The following is a 17,659-nucleotide window of genomic DNA, read 5'->3' as shown; positions in this document are numbered from 1 at the left end:
TTTTGTTTTTTTTTTGAGACAGAGTCTCACCCTGTTGCCCAGGCTGGAGTGCAATGGTGCGATTTTCACTCACTGCAACCTCTGCCTCCCAGATTCAAACGATTCTCCTGTCTCAGCCTCCCGAGTAGCTGGGATTACAAGTGCCCACCACGACGCTCATCTAATTTTTGTTTTATTAGTAGAGATGGGGTTTCACCATGTTGGCCAGGCTGGTCTCGAACTCCTGACCTCGTGATCCACCCGCTGCAGCCTCCCAGAGTGCTGGGATTACAGGTGTGAGCCACCATGCATGGTGGAACCAATGTACATCTTACATATATTGACTGATGTCTAAAATGTGTAAAACCAAGCTGTAACCCTACCACCTTGGCACAGGATCTCCTCTCGCTGTGTCACAGGCCATGGTCAATCACATTTGACTCATATTTCAAATATTTTACAAAGTTTCACACTTTTTGTTGACTTGGAGGACAGAATTTTTTAGAGGTCCTGGCTTTCCCATTCCTACTGATATTGTCTTACCCATATAATACTCACAGAAGTCTTTACCTTTCTTTTCATCTAGGATGTTTTCGCTTTTTGGTATTATAGGCAACGCTTCTGCGTATATTTTTGTCTATGTAGCTGGGGGTACATGTGCTCACATTTCTCTAGGGTATATGTTTAGGAATGACATTGGTAGGCCGCAGGGTTCGCATATCTTTTTTTTTTTTTTTTGAGACAGAGTCTCGCTCTGTAGCCCAGGCTGGAGTGCAGCAGTGTGATCTCGGCTCACTGTAAGCTCCACCTCCCAGGTTCACGCCATTCTCCTGCCTCAGCCTCCCGAGTAGCTGGGACTACAGGTGCCCACCACCGCGCGCGGCTAATTTTTTGTATTTTTAGTAGAGATGGGGTTTCACCATGGTCTCGATCTCCTGACCTCGTGATCCACCTGCCTCGGCCTCCCAAAGTGCTGGGATTACAGGCGTGAGCCACTGTGCCCGGCCGGCTTTGCATATCTTTAGCAGACTATTCCAAACTGTTCCTGAGTGATGATACCTATTTATCTCAGGGAATGAGAGTCCCCTTGATCCTCAACCTCAGCAACAGTTGGTACTATGAAACTAAAATTTTTGCCCATTGTGCAGAGATATTAACTTGTAATAAAGAAAAAGTTTTGGCCAGGCACGGTGGCTCACACCTGTAATCCCGAAACTTTGGGAGGCCAAGGCAGGCAGATCACCCGAGGTCAGGAGTTTGAGACCCGTCTGGCCAACGTGGAGAAACCCCGTCTCTACTAAAAATACGAAAATTAGCCATGCATGGTGGCAGGCGCGTGTAATCCCAGCTACTTGGGAGGCTGAGGCAGGAGAATTGCTTGAGCCCGGGAGACGGAGGCTGCTGTGAGCCGAGATCATGCCACTGCACTCCAGCCTGAAAGATAGAGTGAGACTCTGCCTCCAAAAAAAAAAAAAAAAAAGAAAAAGTTTTGCTAGTTGATGAGCATATATATATTGGTATCTTATTATGGTTTTAATATGCATTTCCCTAATTATTATTATTATTATTATTTTTGAGACAGAGTCTTGCTTTGTTGCCCAGGTTGGAGTGCAGTGGCACTATCTCAGCTTGCCACAACCTCTGCCTCCTGAGTTCAAGCAATTCTCGTGCCTCAGCCTCCCGAGTAGCTGGGATTACAGGCGCATGCCACCACACCTGGCTAATTTTTGTATTTTTTGTAGAGACAGGGTTTTACCATGTTAGCCAGGCTGGTCTCAAACTCCTGACCTCGGATGATCTACCTGCCTCAGCCTCCCAAGGTGTTGGAATTACAGACGCGAGCCATCGTGCCTGGCCTGCATTTCCCTAATTATTAATGACATTATCTGTCCTATAACCCCACTGGCCATTTGTATCCTCTTCTTTTTTTTTTGTTTTTTGAGACAGAGTCTCGCTCTGTCACCCAGGCTGGGGTGCAGTGACGCAATCTCGGCTCACTGCAACATCGGCCACGTGGGTTCAAGCAATTCTCTGCCTCGGCCTCCCAAGTAGCTGGGATTACAGGTGGCTGCCACTACACCCGGCTAATTTGTTTTGTATTTTGGCCAGGCTGATCTTGAACTCCTGACCTCATGATCCATCCACCTCAGCCTCCCAAAGTGCTGGGATTACAGGCATAAGCCACTGCGCCCTGCTGTATATTCTTCTTTTAGAAGTACGGCATCAATTCTTCTGCTCATTTTTCTATTATCTTTTTCTTAATAAGTTGTCTTTTTGTGTATATTTTGGGTATGAGTCTTCTGCCTGTTAGATGTATTTCAATTATCTTCTGCCACTCTGAAGCTTTCTTTCTACTCGGTTAATGGTATCTTTTTCTCTAATTTTGAATTTCTGATATATAGGAATTGAAAAAATAATAGAGAGAATTCTTGCCTGATCTAGGAGTGTCTGCGCAGCTGCCAATTTGCATCTGGCATCTTTCACCCAGCATTCCCTTATGTGAACATCTTACAAAATAATAAAGAATTGGGTGGGCATCCTTTTTCTTTTTTTTTTTTTTTTGAGACGGAGTCTCGCTCTGTCGCCCAGGCTGGAGTGCAGTTGCACGATCTCGGTTCACTGAAAGCTCCGCCTCCTAGGTTCACGCCATTCTCCTGCCTCAGCCTCCAGAGCCTGGGACTACAGGTGCCCCCCACAATGCCCGGCTAATTCTTTGTATTTTTAGTAGAGACGGGGTTTCACTGTTAGCCAGGATGATCTCGATCTCCTGACCTCGTGATCTGCCCGCCTCGGCCTCCCAAAGTGCTGGGATTACAGGCATGAGCCACCACGCCCGGCCTTTTTTTTTTTGAGACGGAGTTGCCACCTCCTTCTACCGGGTTCAAGCGATTCTCCTGCTTCAGCCTCCCCAGTAGCTGGGATTACAGGCATGTGCCACCACGCCCGGGACATGTTGGTCTCCATGTTGGTCAGGCTGGTCTGCAACTCCCGACCTCAGGTGATCCGCCCGCCTTGGGCCTCCGAAAATGTTGGGATTACATGCATAAGTGACCGCGCCTGGCACCCCCTCTTTTTTTTTGTTTTTTTTTAGACGGAGTCTTGCTCTTGTCACCCAGGCTGGAGTACGATGGCATGATCTCAGCTCACTGCAACCAATGCCTCACGTTATCAGTGTCTGTAAAGGAGAAAGCAGAGAGAAGCAATAGGGCAACTGATGGGCTTGAGAACAGCAGAACCCCAAAACACACAACTGGGATTCCCTAGCGAGCACAGCAGGCCAATGTGAGGAGTGGCTGAAACTCGGAGCAGTTGTGCCCTGCCTAATGGTGAGTGAAACGGGCCTGCAGAAGGTCTACGAGTCTGCAGCAGTCTAGTCCCTGAGAGCAGAACTCCCCTTCTGTGACAGTGCCCTGCAATGAGGAGAAACTACTCAACAGAATGAAAATTGAGCATGATAGGGACAATGGAGCTCAAAAACCAAGCAGGGGAAAGCTCAGAAAGCAAGCCACATGTTTTTGCAGTATACTACATGAAAACAGCAGAGATCTGGGAAGGTGCAAAGGCCATCCTAAACCATCCCTCCTTCGGAAAGGTCACATTAAAAATGATCAACAGACAGTGGTTCATGCCTGTAATCCCAGCACTTTGGGAGGCAGAGGTGGGCAGATCACCTGAGGTGAGGAGTTCGAGACCAGCCTCGCCAACATGGTGAAACCCTATCTCTACTAAATTTTTTTTTGTATTTTTAGTAGAGATGGGGTTTCACCGTGTTAGCCAGGATGGTCTCGATCTCCTGACCTCGTGATCCCCTGCCTTGGCATCCCAAAGTGCTGGGATTACAGGCGTGAACCACAGCGCCCGGCTTGTTTTTTCGTTTAAAACTTTTCTGGGCTGGGCGTGGTGGCTCACGCCTGTAATCCCAGCACTTTGGGAGGCCGAGGCAGGCAGATCATGAGGTCAGGAGATCGAGACCATCCTGGCCAACATGGTGAAACCCTGTCTCTACTAAAACTACAAAAATTAGCCGGGGATGGTGGCACAGGGCTGTAATCCCAGCTACTTGGGAGGCTGAGGTAGGAGAATCGCTGGAACCCGGGAAGCAGTGGTTACAGTGAGCCAAGATCATGACATTGCACTCCAGCCTGGGCAACAAGAGCGAAGCTCCTTCTCAAAAAAAAAAAAAAGGATCAACACAAAAGAGTAAGGGTATCCCTCACTGTTAGAATAAGTTATATAAGAAAAATGGGATGAAAAATAGAACATCTCTATAAGAAAATGAAAACATGCCAGCAAGACGCCCATAAAAATGAACCAGGAGACTGCTCCTGCTATTCCAAAACAAGCTAAACGTATTAAGAAAATGACACAAGTCATGCAAGAACAATGTAAACAATAATTAGAAAAATTCAGAAAAAAGATAGAAATCAGGAAGAAATTTAGAAATAAAAGAAGTATTTTAGGAATTAAGGCTAAGCTAGATGGATTAGAGTGAATAACAACAAACAATAATGCTTTAAGATAAATAGAAGGTAAAACGAAGAAAAGCAACTTTAATTGTTTTTTAGAGATAGGGTCTTGCTTTGTCACCCAGGCTAGAGGGCGGTATGCACAATCATAGGTCTGTGCAGCCAGGAACCCAACTTCCTGGGCTCAAGTGTTACTCCTGCTTCAGCCTCCCCAGTAGCTGAGACTACAGGTGGGAGCCAGATAATTTTTCACTTTAAAAAATTTTTTGGTAGAGACTTGTTTTCACCATGTTGCCCAGGCTGGTCTCAAACTCCTGAGCTCAAGCAATCCTCCTGATTCACCCTCCCAGAAAAGTTTTTTAAATTTATTTTTTATTTTTATTTATTTATTTTTATTTTTATTTTTTGAGATGGAGTCTCGCTATGTCACCAGGCTGGAGTGCTGTGGCGTGATCTCGGCAACTGCAATCTCTGCCTCCCGGGTTCAAGCGATTCTCCTGCCTCAGCCTCCTGAGTAGCTGGGATTACAGGCACGTGCCACCATGCCCAGCTAATTTTTGTACTTTTAGTAGAGATGGGGTTTCACCATGTTGGCCAGGATGGTCTCGATCTCCTGACCTCGTGATCTGCCTGCCTCGGCCTCCCAAAGTGCTGGGATTACAGGCGTGAGCCACCACGCCCAGCCCAGAAAAGTTTTAAACGAAAAAACGAGCCGGGCGCCGTGGTTCGCGCCTGTAATCCCAGCACTTTGGGAGGCCGAGGCAGGGGGATCACGAGGTCAGGAGATCGAGACCATCTTGGCTAACACGGTGAAACCCCATCTCTACTAAAAATACAGAAAAAAATTAGCCGGGCATGGTGGCGGGTGCCTGTAGTTCCAGCTACTCGGGAGGCTGGGGCAGGAGAATGGCATGAACCCGGGAGGCAGAGCTTGCAGTGAGCTGAGATCACAACACTGCACTCCAGCCTGGGCAACAGAGCAAGACTCCGTCTCAAAAAAAAAAAAAAAAAAGAAAGAAAAAACGGGCCTGGCACAGTGGCTTACATCTGTAATCCCAGCACTTTGGGAGGCTAAGGTGAGCAGATCACTTGACGTCAGGAATTCAAAACCAGCCTGACAATGTAGTAAAACCCCATCTCTACTAAAAATACAAAAATTAGCCAGGCATGGTGGCGGGTGCCTTTAGTCTCAGCTACTCAGGAGGCTGAGGCAGGAGAATTGCTTGAACCTGGGAGGCAAATGTTGCAGTGAGCCGAGATCATGCCACTGTACTCCAGCCTCGGCAATGAAGCAAGACTCTGTCTTAATAATAATAAAAAAAAAAAAAAAAAAAAGAGGGAAAGTGCAGTGGCTCATGCCTGTAATCCCAGCATTTTGGGAGGCTGCAGCGGGTGGATCACCTAAGGTCAGGAGTCGAGACCAGCCTAGCCAACATGGTGAAACCCTGTCTCTACTAAAAATACAAAAATAGCCGGGCGTGGTGGTAGGCACCTGTAATCCCAGGTACTTGGGAGGCTGAGGCAGGAGAATCACTTAAACCGGGGAGGCAGAGGTTGCAGTGAGTAGAAATCACACCACTGCACTCCAGCCTGGGCGACAGAGCAAGACTCCATCTCAAAAAAAAAAAAAAGAAAAGAAAAGAAAAGAAAAGGGGCCAGGGGTGGTGGCTCACCCCTGTAATCCCAGCACTTTGGGAGGCCGAGGCGGGTGGATCATGAGGTCAGAAGTTCCAGACCAGCCTGACCAACATGGTAAAACCCCGTCTCTACTAAAAATACAAAAATTAGCTGGGTGTGGTGGTGTGCGCCTGTAATCCCAGTTACTCAGGATGCTGAGGCAGGGGAATCGCTTGAACCTGGAAGATGGAGGTTGCAGTGAGCCGAGATCGTGCCACTGCACTCCAGCCTGGGCGACAGAGTGAGACTCGGTGTCAAAAAAAAAAAAAAAAAAAAAAAAAAGAAAAAAAAAAACAAAAAACGATTCAAGACAAAGTGCAAAATATTGAAGATGGGTAAAACCGAACAGTAAAATAAGAGGAATCCCCAAAAAAGAAGACTTTCAAAAAGGTTTGAAACTACAAGCTGAAAGAACATAATGCATGCCCAGAACTATCACTGCTAAGATATGTTCTAATAAAATATTAAGGCTTTAGGCTGGGTGAGTGGCTCACACCTTTAATCCCAGCACTTTGGGAGGCCGATGCAGGTGGATCACCTGAGGTCAGGAGTTCGAGACCAGCCTGGCCAACATGGCGAAACTCTGTCTCTACCAAAAATACAAAAATTAGCTGGGCATGTTGGCGCATGCCTATAATCCCAGCTACTCAGGAGGCTGAGGCAGGAGAATGGCTTGAACCCAGGAGGTGGATGTTGCAGTGAGCCGAGATCGCGACACTGCACTCCAGCCTGGGCAGCAGAGTGAGATGCCATCTCAAAAAAACAAAAAACAAAAAAACACACAAAAAAAGTTATTTGCAGAAATTTGTGGCTGGCCTGCAGGTGGTAATTTGCAGACTCATGCTCTGTAGGGAAGGAACATGCCCTCCTGGTTCCTACTTCTCATTAGCTGGTGCTCTGATTTACATGTTTTTGTACCCTCCAAAAATTCATATTGGAATTTATTCCCTAATGCCACAGAATTGGAAGGAGTGGCCTTTGGGAGATGATTGAGTAATGAAGGCTTTGCCTTTGTGAATTGTATTAAGTTCCCTTATAAAATGGCTTGATGGGGGGGAGTTCACTGCCTTTTTGCCCTTCTTCCATATGAACACCCAGCATTCCTTTCCCTGGAAGATGCAGCATCAAGCCACCCTCTTAAAAGCAGAGAGCAGCCCTCACCAGACAGCCAGTCCTGCTGATGTCTTTTTTTTTTTTTTTGAGACAGAGTCTCGCTCTGTCGCCCAGGCTATAGTGCAGTGGCACGATCTCGGTTTACTGCAAGCTCCGCCTCCCGGGTTCATGCCATTCTCCTGCCTCAGCCTCCAGAGTAGCTGGGACTACAGGCAACCGCCATCACGCCCTGCTAATTTTTCTATTTTTAGTAGAGACGGGGTTTCACCGTGTTAGCCAGGATGGTCTCAATCTCCTGACCTTGTGATCTGCCCGCCTAGGCCTCCCAAAGTGTGGGATTACAGGCGTGAGCCACCGCGCCCAGCCTGGTTTCGATCCCTTGACCTCGTGATCCGCTTGCCTCAGCCTCCCAAGGTGCTGGGATTACAGGTGTGAGCCACTGTGCCTGGCTGAGTTTTGACTAATATAGATAATAACAGAAATTTGGAGTGTGAAGGAACTGTTCTGAACATTCTTCCATGTGTATTTGGTGGGCTCAGCATTTTTGTTTCCTGTGATATCTGGTTAGTTCTATCTTTCCAAAATTAGGGAATAAAGAGGTTTCGCTAATCTGCTGATGTGCAGTGTGGTATTTCTCACGTTTACTTGACTATGTGGAAACACTTTTCTAGAGCTTTTTACTGAGACTTGCAACACCCCAGTCACTCTGGAAGTCATCAATGGGGAAGAAATGGAGGGAACCTTGGTGTTCTCCTTTCCCACAAGGAAAATCAGGTGCACATACAACCTATGAGGAGACATGGAGGTAAGAAGGATTAATATTTGAAGAGTCAGTTATTTTGTAGAATTTTCTTCAATTTTGGTTTGTCTGATTTTATCTTTCTATTTTTTTTTTATTATTACTATTTTTTGAGATGGAGTCTTGCTCTGTCACCCAGGCTGGAGTGCAGTGGCATGATCTTGGCTCACTGCAACTTCTGTCTCCTGGGTTCAAATGATTCTCCTGCCTCAACCTCCCAGGTAGCTGGAATTACAGGTGTGTGCCACCATACCTGGCTAATTTTTTGTATTTTTAGTAGACACGGGGTTTCACCATGTTGGCCTGGCTGATCTTGAACTCCTGACCTCAGGTGATCTGCCTGCCACAGCCTCCCAAAGTTTTGGGATTACAGGCGTGAGCCATGGCGTCCAGCTTTCTTTTTTCTTTTTTTTTTTTTTGAGACAAAGTCTCACTTTGTCATCCAGGGTGGAGTGCAGTGTCATGATCACAGCTCACTGCAGCTACGACCTCCCAGGCCCAAGTGATCCTCCCACTTCAGCCTCTTGAGTAGCTGGGACTACAGGGGCATGCCACCACACTAGGCTAATTTAAAATATTTTTTGTAAAGATAGAATGTTGCTATGTTGTCCAGACTGGTCTCAAACTCCTGGGGTCAAGCAATCCTCCTGCCTTGGCCTTCCAAAGTGCTGTGATTACAAGCATGAACCACCATGCCCAGCCTTGTTTGTTTTGTTTTTTGAGACAGGGTCTTGCTGTCACCCAGGCTGGAGCGGCATGAACATAGCTTACTGAAGCCTTGATCTCCGGGGCTCCAGTGATCCTCCTGCTTCAGCCTCTCAAGTAGCTGAGACTACAGGTGTCAGAGGCATGTGAACGACAACAACTCCATCCTGAATAGGAACTGGGTAAAACGAGGCTGAAACCTATGAGCTGCATTCCCATACAGTTAAGGCATTCTAAGTCACAGCGTGTCGGGAATTGGTGGGTTCTTGGTCTCACTGACTTCAAGAATGAAACCGCGGACCCTCGCGGTGAGTGTTACAGTTCTTAAAGGCGGCGTGTCTGGAGTTTGCTCCTTCTGATGTTTGGATGTGTTTGGAGTTTCTTCCTTCTGGTGGGGTTCGTGGTCTCGCTGGTTCGGGAGTGAAGCGGAGGACCTTTGCGGTGAGTGTTAACAGCTCTTAAGGCGGCGCGTCTGGAGTTGTTCGTTCCTCCCGGTGGGTTCCTGGTCTCGCTGGCTTCAGGAGTGAAGCTGCAGACCTTCGTGGTGTGTGTTACAGCTCATAAAGGCAGTGTGGACCCAAAGAGTGCACAGCAGCAAGATTTATTGCCAAGAGCGAAAGAACAAAGTTTCCACAATGTGGAAGGAGACCCCAGCGGGTTGCTACTGCTGGCTCTGGCAGCCTGCCTTTATTCTCTTATCTGGCCCCACCCACATCCTGCTGATTGGCTCATTTTACAGAGAGGGGAGAGGTCTGTTTTGACAGTGTGCTGATTGGTGTCTTTATAATCCCTGAGCTAGACGCAAAGGTTCTCCATGTCCCCACTAGATTAGCTAGATACAGAGTGTCAATTGGTGCATTCACAAACCCTGAGCTAGACACAGGGTGCTGATTGGTGTGTTTACAAACCTTGAGCTAGATACAGAGTGCCGATTGGTGTATTTACAATCCCTTAGCTAGACATAAAGGTTCTCCAAGTCCCCAACGGTCTCAGGAGCCCAGCTGGCTTCACCCAGTGAATCCTGCACCCGAGAGGCAGGTGGAGCTGCCTGCCAGTCCCCGGCCGTGCCCCCGCACTCCTCAGCCCTTGCGTGGTCGATGGGACTGGGTGCCTTGGAGCAGGGGGTGGCGCTCGTCGGGGAGGCTGGGGCCGCACAGGAGCCCACGGAGGAGGGGGAGGCTCAGGCATGGCGGGCTGCAGGTCCCGAGCCCTGCCCTGCGGGGAGGCAGCTAAGGCCCGGTGAGAAATCGAGTGCCGCGCCGGTGGGCCGGCTCTGCTGGGGGACCCAGCACACCCTCCGCAGCCGCTGGCCGGGGTGCTAAGCCCCTCATTGCCCAGGGCTGGCAGGGCCGGCCGGCCGGCCGCTCCGAGTGCGGGGCCCGCCAAGCCTAGGCCCACCCAGAACTCCAGCTGGCCCGCAAGCGCCGTGCGCAGCCCCGGTTCCCGCTCGCGCCTCTCCCTCCACACCTCCCTGCAAGCTGAAGGAGCCGGCTCCGGCCTTTGCCAGCCCAGAAGGGGGCTCCCACAGTGCAGCGGTGGGCTGAAGGGCTCCTCAGGCGCGGCCAGAGTGGGCGCCAAGGCCGAGGAGGCGCCGAGAGCGAGCGAGGGCGCACGCTGTCACCTCTCAACAGGATGAGATAGGAGGTCGGCACAAAATACTGGTCATAAAGACCTTACTGATAAAACAGGTTGCAGTAAAGGAGCCGGCCAAAACCCACCAAAACCAAAATGGCAATGAGTCCTCACTACTACACTCCCACCAGCGCCATGACAGTTTGCAAATGCCATGGCAACGTCAGGAAGTCATCCTATATGGTCTAAAAAGGGGAGGCATGAATAATCCACCCCTTGTATAGCATATCATCAAGAAATAACCATAAAGATGGGCAACCAGCAGTCCTCGGGCTGCTCTGTCAACGGAGTAGCCATTCTTTTATTCTTTTACTTTCTTAATAAACTTGCTGGATGGGGGCGGTGGCTCATGCCTGTAATCCCAGCACTTTGGGAGGCTGAGGCAGGTGGGTCACGAGGTCAGGAGTGCAAGACCAGCCTGGCCAAGATGTTGAAACCCCGTCTCTACTAAAAATACAAAAATTAGCCGGGCGTGGTGGCGGGCGCCTGTAATCGCAGCTACTTGGGAGGCTAAGGCAGAGAATTGCTTGAACCCGGGAGGCACAGGTTGCTGTGAGCCAAGACTGCGCCACTGCAATCCAGCCTGGGCAACAGAGCAAGACTCCATCTCAAATAAATAAATAAATAAATAATAAAATAAAAAATAATAAACTTGCTTTCACTTTGCACTGCGGGCTCATCCTGAATTCTTTCTTGCGTGAGATCCAGGAACCCTCTCTTGGGGTCAGGATCCAGACCCCTTTCCTGTAACACAGTCACTTGTCACCAGGCCCGGCTGATTTTTGATTTTTTGTAGAGATGGGGTTTTACCCTGTTGCCCGGTCTAGTTTTGAACTCCTTGGCTCAAGGGATCCTCCCTACTCGGCCCCCCAAAGTGCTGGGATTGGTGGCATGAGCCACTGTGCCTGGCCTTGTCTGATATTTATGACTAGATTGAGGTAATGGATTTTCAATAATTTTGTGGCAATACCACAGAAGTGATGTGCCTTTCTCAATGGATCCTATCAGTAGATACCTAATGTTACTATATTTTATATGTGGTGATGTTAACTTTGATCACTTGTTTAAAGTGGTGCCTGCCAGGATTCTCCACTGTAAACTATTTTTTCCTTTGTAATTACTAAACATTTTATTTTATTTTTTTAATTTCCTTTTGAGAGGGAGTCTCGCCCAGTCGCCCAGGCTGGAGTGCAGTGGCACGATCTTGGCTCACTGCATCTCCTGCCTCCCGGGTTCAAATGATTCTGGTGCCTCAGCCTCCGGAGTAGCTGGGATTACAGGCACGCGCCACCACACCCGGCTAATTTTATTTTATTTATTTATTTATTTATTTATTTTGAGACGGAGTCTCACCCTGTCGCCTAGGCTGGAGTGCAATGGCGCGATCTTAGCTCACTGCAACCTCCGCCTCCCAGGTTCAAGCGATTCTCCTGCCTCAGCCACCCCAAGTAGCTGGAATTACAGGTGCCTGCCACCACGCCCGGCTAATTTTTTGTATCTTTAGTATAGACGGGGTTTCACCATGTTGGCCAGGCTGGTCTCGAACTCCTGACCTCAGGTGATTCGCCCGCCTCGGCCTCCTAAAGCGCTGGAATTACAGGCGTGAGTCACCGTGCCCGGCCTAATTACTAAACATTTTAGTAGAGATGTTTTGAAACTTTGCATATATCCTGTTTCGGCTTCAAGTTCTGCCTACTAATTGTAGCATTCATCGGTGGATATTGGGGAAGGCCGACTTTTACTTTCTCAGTCTGAGCAAAATTTCACTGTTTTAAGGAGCAAAACGAGCAGAATTATTGGACAGGAAGAATGGTAGGAGAGAGTAGAGACCTAGGCAAGGGCCGCTCCTGTAAAAATTAGGTAAGTGAAAACTAGTAATAATAAGTACACTCGCGGCTGGGCGCAGTGGCTCACGCTTGTAATCCAGCACTTCGGGAGGCCGAGGTGGGCGGATCACGAGGTCAGGAGATGGAGGCCACAGTGAAACCCCATCTCTACTAAAAATATTTAAAAAAATTAGCCGGGCGTGGTGGCGGGCGCCTGTAGTCCCAGCCACCCGGGAGGCTGAGGCAGGAGAATGGCGTGAACCCGGGAGGCGGAGCTTGCAGTGAGCTGAGATCTCGCCATTGCACTCCAGCCTGGGCGACAGAGCAAGACTCCGTTTCAAAAAAAAAAAAAAAAAAAAAGTACACTCGCACTACGAACAGAAGGATATCCCGAGCAGCTCTGAGAGGGGTTTGCAATCAGGCGCCGAGTCGGCTTCCCGGTTGCCCCGGAGACAGGGTCCTTCCTAGTTCGGCGCCGCCATCTTGTGTCACCAGCCCTTGCCCAATGAACGGCTGCTCAGTGGCGGGAGGGCGGGCTACCGCGCCGGGGCTCTACCCGCCCTGGCGCTCTGCTCTTCCCGGTCATGGAGGCGCCAGCCGCCCGCTTGTTTCTGCTCCTGTTGCTTGGGACTTGGGCCCCGGCGCCAGGCAGCGCCTCCTCCGAGGCACCGCCGCTGATCAATGAGGACGTGAAGCGCACAGTGGACCTAAGCAGCCACCTGGCTAAGGTGACGGCCGAGGTGGTCCTGGCGCACCTGGGCGGCGGCTCCACGTCCCGAGCTACCTCTTTCCTGCTGGCTTTGGAGCCTGAGCTCGAGGCCCGGCTGGCGCACCTGGGCGTGCAGGTGAGTGTGGGCGACCCCTCGCCGCCGCTCCCGGGACCCTTCCCGCCTCCCTTCCTGGCGGTCCCCCGACTCCGCCCGCGCCCCTCTAGGCCTCAGGAAATGCGGAGACCCGGGCGGCGGGCGAGGCGCAGGGGGTCCGTGGGATTGCCTCGGGGCCCGCGAGGAGTCCTGGGTGGCCAGGGGCCCCGGCGCCTCCGCTGCCCCCGCTGCCCCCGGTGCGCGCCCGCCCTCCTGCCTGGGCCACGTCAGCACCGGCCTGCCCCCGCGCGGGTCGCTGCTCACGTGGGCAGCTGCTGGGATCCGCGGCCGACCCGCCTCGGAGCTTGCCCCTGTTTGGGCCGTTCTCGGCACCGCTCGGGAGACCTCCGGCCGGTAGAACGCACCTCCCTTCCGTAAGGCGAGCGCGGCAGCCCCTCGGCCCGGTGCCAGCGGGCGCCAGACTTCATATCTCACGGCCCGACGAGGTGGCTCAAGTAGAGGACAAATAAATGAATTAAAGTGATTTCATTCTCTTAATTCAGTATCTGGTCCGTTGTAGGTGCTTCTTTCTAGACATAGAGAACCATCAGAAATGTAACAGGTTTCGCATTTTTAAGTTGGTAATCACTTGAAATCCCTATGAATGTGATGCATTTCTTAAGGTTGCTAATGAACGCTTTCTAAATGTTAAAACTCTTTTTAAAGTTAGTTTTAAAACTCCTGCAGTAATATAAGTTCTCTTATGCTGTACAGAAAAGGAAGGTCCAATTTTCTCCCTTCCCCCTGCTGCTTCTCATTCTTACACCTCGGCAATAAATGGCTGTGTTTGGCTTAAATGTTTCCAGGTTTGGGAGTAAAGAAAATGTTGGGTTTGGGAGTAAAGGGAATATACATACAGAGAGGTTTGGTTTTTATTACTATTGTTGTTAAACAATTTCATTAAATGATTACCTAATTATTTGTTGAGAGAATAGTCATTATAGTGTCACATTTCTTCTAAGCACACTTCGTTCTCTGACTGAATATGGAGCTATAAAGATGGGTTTATAGAGATTACGTTTCTGAAATGACTCCTATTTTCTTTCATGCGTTGTCCATGATGAAATAAAGTTTTACTCAAAGGCTTGTGGAAAGATAGATCAAAACTTCATGTAAATTTGCCTTGCCACCTTTGAATGTCTTGAATGTTAAATCCCGTTCTTTATAGAAGCCAGTTGTGATTTAATGAGCTTGTTACAGTATAAGTGGACCACAGCAGGAGCTCGGCTATCCTGCCATCATGCCTGCGAGCTAGGTTAATGTACTTATTTTATCTTGTTTTTATTTTTTCTCCCAACTTTATTGAGGTATAATTGGTATACAAAAAACTGCCTATTATTAGTATATTCAAAATACGTATACACTGGTGTAACCATTACCACAATCCGGGTAATAAACATATCTGTGACCTCCAGAAGTTTCCTTTTGTCCTTTAGTTTGTTTGTTTCTGTGGTAAGATACTTTCTTACTGGGACTCTACTGTGTGTCAGATATTATGGTGGGTATTTTAAATATATTCTCATTTAGCCCTCATAGCAACCATTTAAGATATAAATCCTCATATAGCAGGCAAGGAGGCTGTAGTCTGTCAGGTTAAGTTATTTAGCCCCTTACATGCGGTCTTACAGTGCAGAGTAAGTCAGGGCTCCAGCTTATTCCGTAATTTGTGTGTTCTCACACTGTATAATGTTGCCTCTTCTGGCTTTTATGGCTGTGAGATAGGATTGTATTGGGTATAAGACTTGCAGTCACATTAACAGATTTATTTAAAATCATTTTCAATTTTGTAGTCCAAGACACCAGTTAAATGGATATATGTGCTATTTTGTACTCCTATCCCAGTGGGAAACAACTGGATGATAAACTTAACAAGGAGATGTATATTTTCCAACAGTTGTGTTGGAAACTGATGAGGTTGCTGAAATGTTTTTCAGTGGGTTCTTTTCTTTTTCTTTTTTTTTTTGAGACGGAGTTTCACTCTCGTTGCCCATGCTGGAGTGCAATGGCGCTATCTTGGCTCACTGCAACCTCTGCCTCCTGGGTTCAAGCGATTCTCCTGTCTCTCCTCTGGAGTAACTGGGATTACAGGCGCATGCCACCACGCCTGGCTAATTTTTGTATTTTTTTTTTTGATGCAGAGTCTTGCTCTGTCGCCAGGCTGGAGTGCGGTGGTGCAATCGGCTCACTGCAACCTCTGCCTCCCAGGTTCAAGTGATTCTCCTGCCTCAGCCTCCGGAGTAGCTGGGACTACAGGCGCGTGCTGCCACGCCCAGCTAATTGTTGTATTTTTTTTGTAGAGACAGGGTTTCATGCATGTTGGCCAGGATGGTCTTGATCTCTTGAACTCATGATCTGCCCACCTCGGCCTCCCAAAGTGCTGAGATTACAGGTGTGAGCCACTGCGCCCGGCCAATTTTTGTATTTTTAGTAGAGACAGGGTTTCATCATATTGGTCAGGCTGCTCTCGAACTCCTGACCTCAGGTGATCTACCTGCCTCGGCCTCCCAAAGTGCTGGGATTGCAGGCGTGAGCCACCATTCCTGGCCTTCAGTGGGTTATTTTCAAACCCTTGTAGAATTTTAGGAGCTAGCAGAAGGGACCATGGTGGTTACTGACTAGGAGCCAGTGGTTGCTTCTCTTTTTACCACCAAGGACCCATCTAATGATTTTTCCTCTCTTTTGGATCCTGTATCTGAAATATTTTGGCATGCTAATATTTTATTAAGTAACTCAATATTTTTCAATAAAATAAATAAGTCTGTATAACTGAACACAATGAGAGTTCCTGATACACACACATATACTAGAATGTTCTTTTTTTTTTTTTTTTTTTTTCTTGAGGCAATTTCTCGATCTGTTCCCCAGGGTAGAGCACAGTGGCCCAGTCAGAGCTCACTGCAGCCTCGAATTTCTGGGCTCAAGCTATCCTCCCACCTAGCCCCCTGAGTAGCTAGGACTACATGTGCGCACCACTACGCCTGGCTAATTAAGAGCAATTTTTTGTTTTTTCAGAGATGGGGTCTTGCTGTGTTGCCCAGGCTGGTCTTCAACACCTAGCCTCAAGCAGTCCTCCCAAAGTGTTGGGATTACAGGTGTGAGCCACTGCACTTGGCCTGGCTGGAATATTCCCACTGTGATAAGATTCTAGTCAAAGTAATGAAACTTGTTGTTTGTATTAGACTGTACAGCTTTATTGAGGATGATTGTATGATTGTTTTTAGGCTTTTTGATATATTTTAAAAGTTCTCCAATACAGCTTTTTGTATCCTACTGGGAATCACTACTTCAGTCCTAAAAGATAGTCTAATTTTTGTTTTTTTCAGTTGAGGGTGGGTTGGCAGAGCGATCAGTGGGATATGTATACCCTTCTCCCTTGCAGTCTGCTCCACAGTCTTATGATTGGAGATAACTACTCTTTCTCAGAAAACCCCTGCAGTCTGCTGGAGTGAACATCCTTTTCCTGGTTATGTATCTTGTTGCTGTGAGGGTACCCCAAACAGTGGTCATTGGCTCCTCCCCAAGGGTATTTTGCCACTGTTAACCTTTTTTTTTTTTTTTTTTGAGAGGAAGTCCCACTCTGTTGCCCAGGCTGGAGTGCAGTGGCACGATCTCAGCTCACTGCAACCTCTGCCTCCCAGGTTCAAGTGATTCTCCTGCCTCAGCCTCCCAAGTAGCTGGCCTTAAAGGTGCCCACCACCACACCCAGCTAATTTTTTTATTTTTAGTAGAGATGGGGTTTCACCATGTTGGCCAGCTGCTCTCAAACTCCTGACCTCAGGTGATCTGCCTGCCTTGGCCTCTCAAAATGCTGGGATTACAGGTGTGAGCCACCGCACCCGGCCAACTTTTTTTTTTATGAGTTGGAGTTTCACTCTTGTCGCCCAGGCTGGAGTGCAGTGGCATGGTCATGGCTCACTGCAACCTCCGCCTCCTGGGTTCAAGCAATTCTCCTGCCTCAGCCTCCCAAGTAGCTGGATTACAGGCACCTGCCACCACGCCCAGCTAATTGTTGTATTTTTTAGTAGAGACGAAGTTTCACTATATTGGCCAGGCTGGTCTCGAACTCCTGACCTCAGGTGATCCGCACCCCCCCCTGCCTGTCAAAGTGCTGGGATTACAGGCGTGAGCCACCATGCCTGCCCAGTTTTAACTTTTATATTAGTGAAGAAACAGTTTTAGGCTGGGCGTGGTATCTCGTGCCTGTAATCTGTGGGAGGATCGCTTGAGCCCAAGAGTTCGAAACCAGTCTGGGCAGCATAGGGAGACCTTGTCTCTACAAAAATAAAAACCCATGAGACTTTTTTTTTTTTTTTTTTTTTTTTTTTTGAGACGGAGTCTCACTCTGTCGCCCAGGCTGGAGTGCAATGGCATGATCTCAGCTCACTGCAACCTCCGTCTCCCAGGTTCACGAAATTCTCCTGCCTCAGCCTCCACACGCCACCACACCCGGCTAATTTTTTGTATTTTTAGTAGAGATGGGGTTTCACTATATTGGCCAGACTGGTCTTGAACTCCTGACCTCGTGATCCGCCCGCCTTGGCCTCCCAAAGTGCTGGGATTACAGGTGTGAGCCACTGCGCCCAGCCCTGAGACTTTTCT

At 48.6% G+C, this 17,659-nt stretch overlaps 1 protein-coding gene across 1 annotated transcript in view; it reads left to right on the top strand.

The window, feature by feature from the left end:
* Window positions 1-12,683: 12,683 nt before the first annotated feature.
* Window positions 12,684-17,659, top strand: part of RPN1 (ribophorin I) — a 30,739-nt gene continuing 25,763 nt past the window's right edge. The window contains 1 exon segment of the mRNA NM_001280255.1: window positions 12,684-13,042. Coding sequence (NP_001267184.1) covers window positions 12,782-13,042 — 261 coding nt within the window. The 5' untranslated portion in view covers window positions 12,684-12,781.

The sequence above is a fragment of the Pan troglodytes genome, chromosome 2 (assembly GCF_028858775.2).
Source record: "Pan troglodytes isolate AG18354 chromosome 2, NHGRI_mPanTro3-v2.0_pri, whole genome shotgun sequence".
In the NCBI taxonomy this organism is placed as follows: Eukaryota; Metazoa; Chordata; class Mammalia; order Primates; family Hominidae; genus Pan; species Pan troglodytes.
This window is presented reverse-complemented; position numbering and strand designations above follow the sequence as displayed.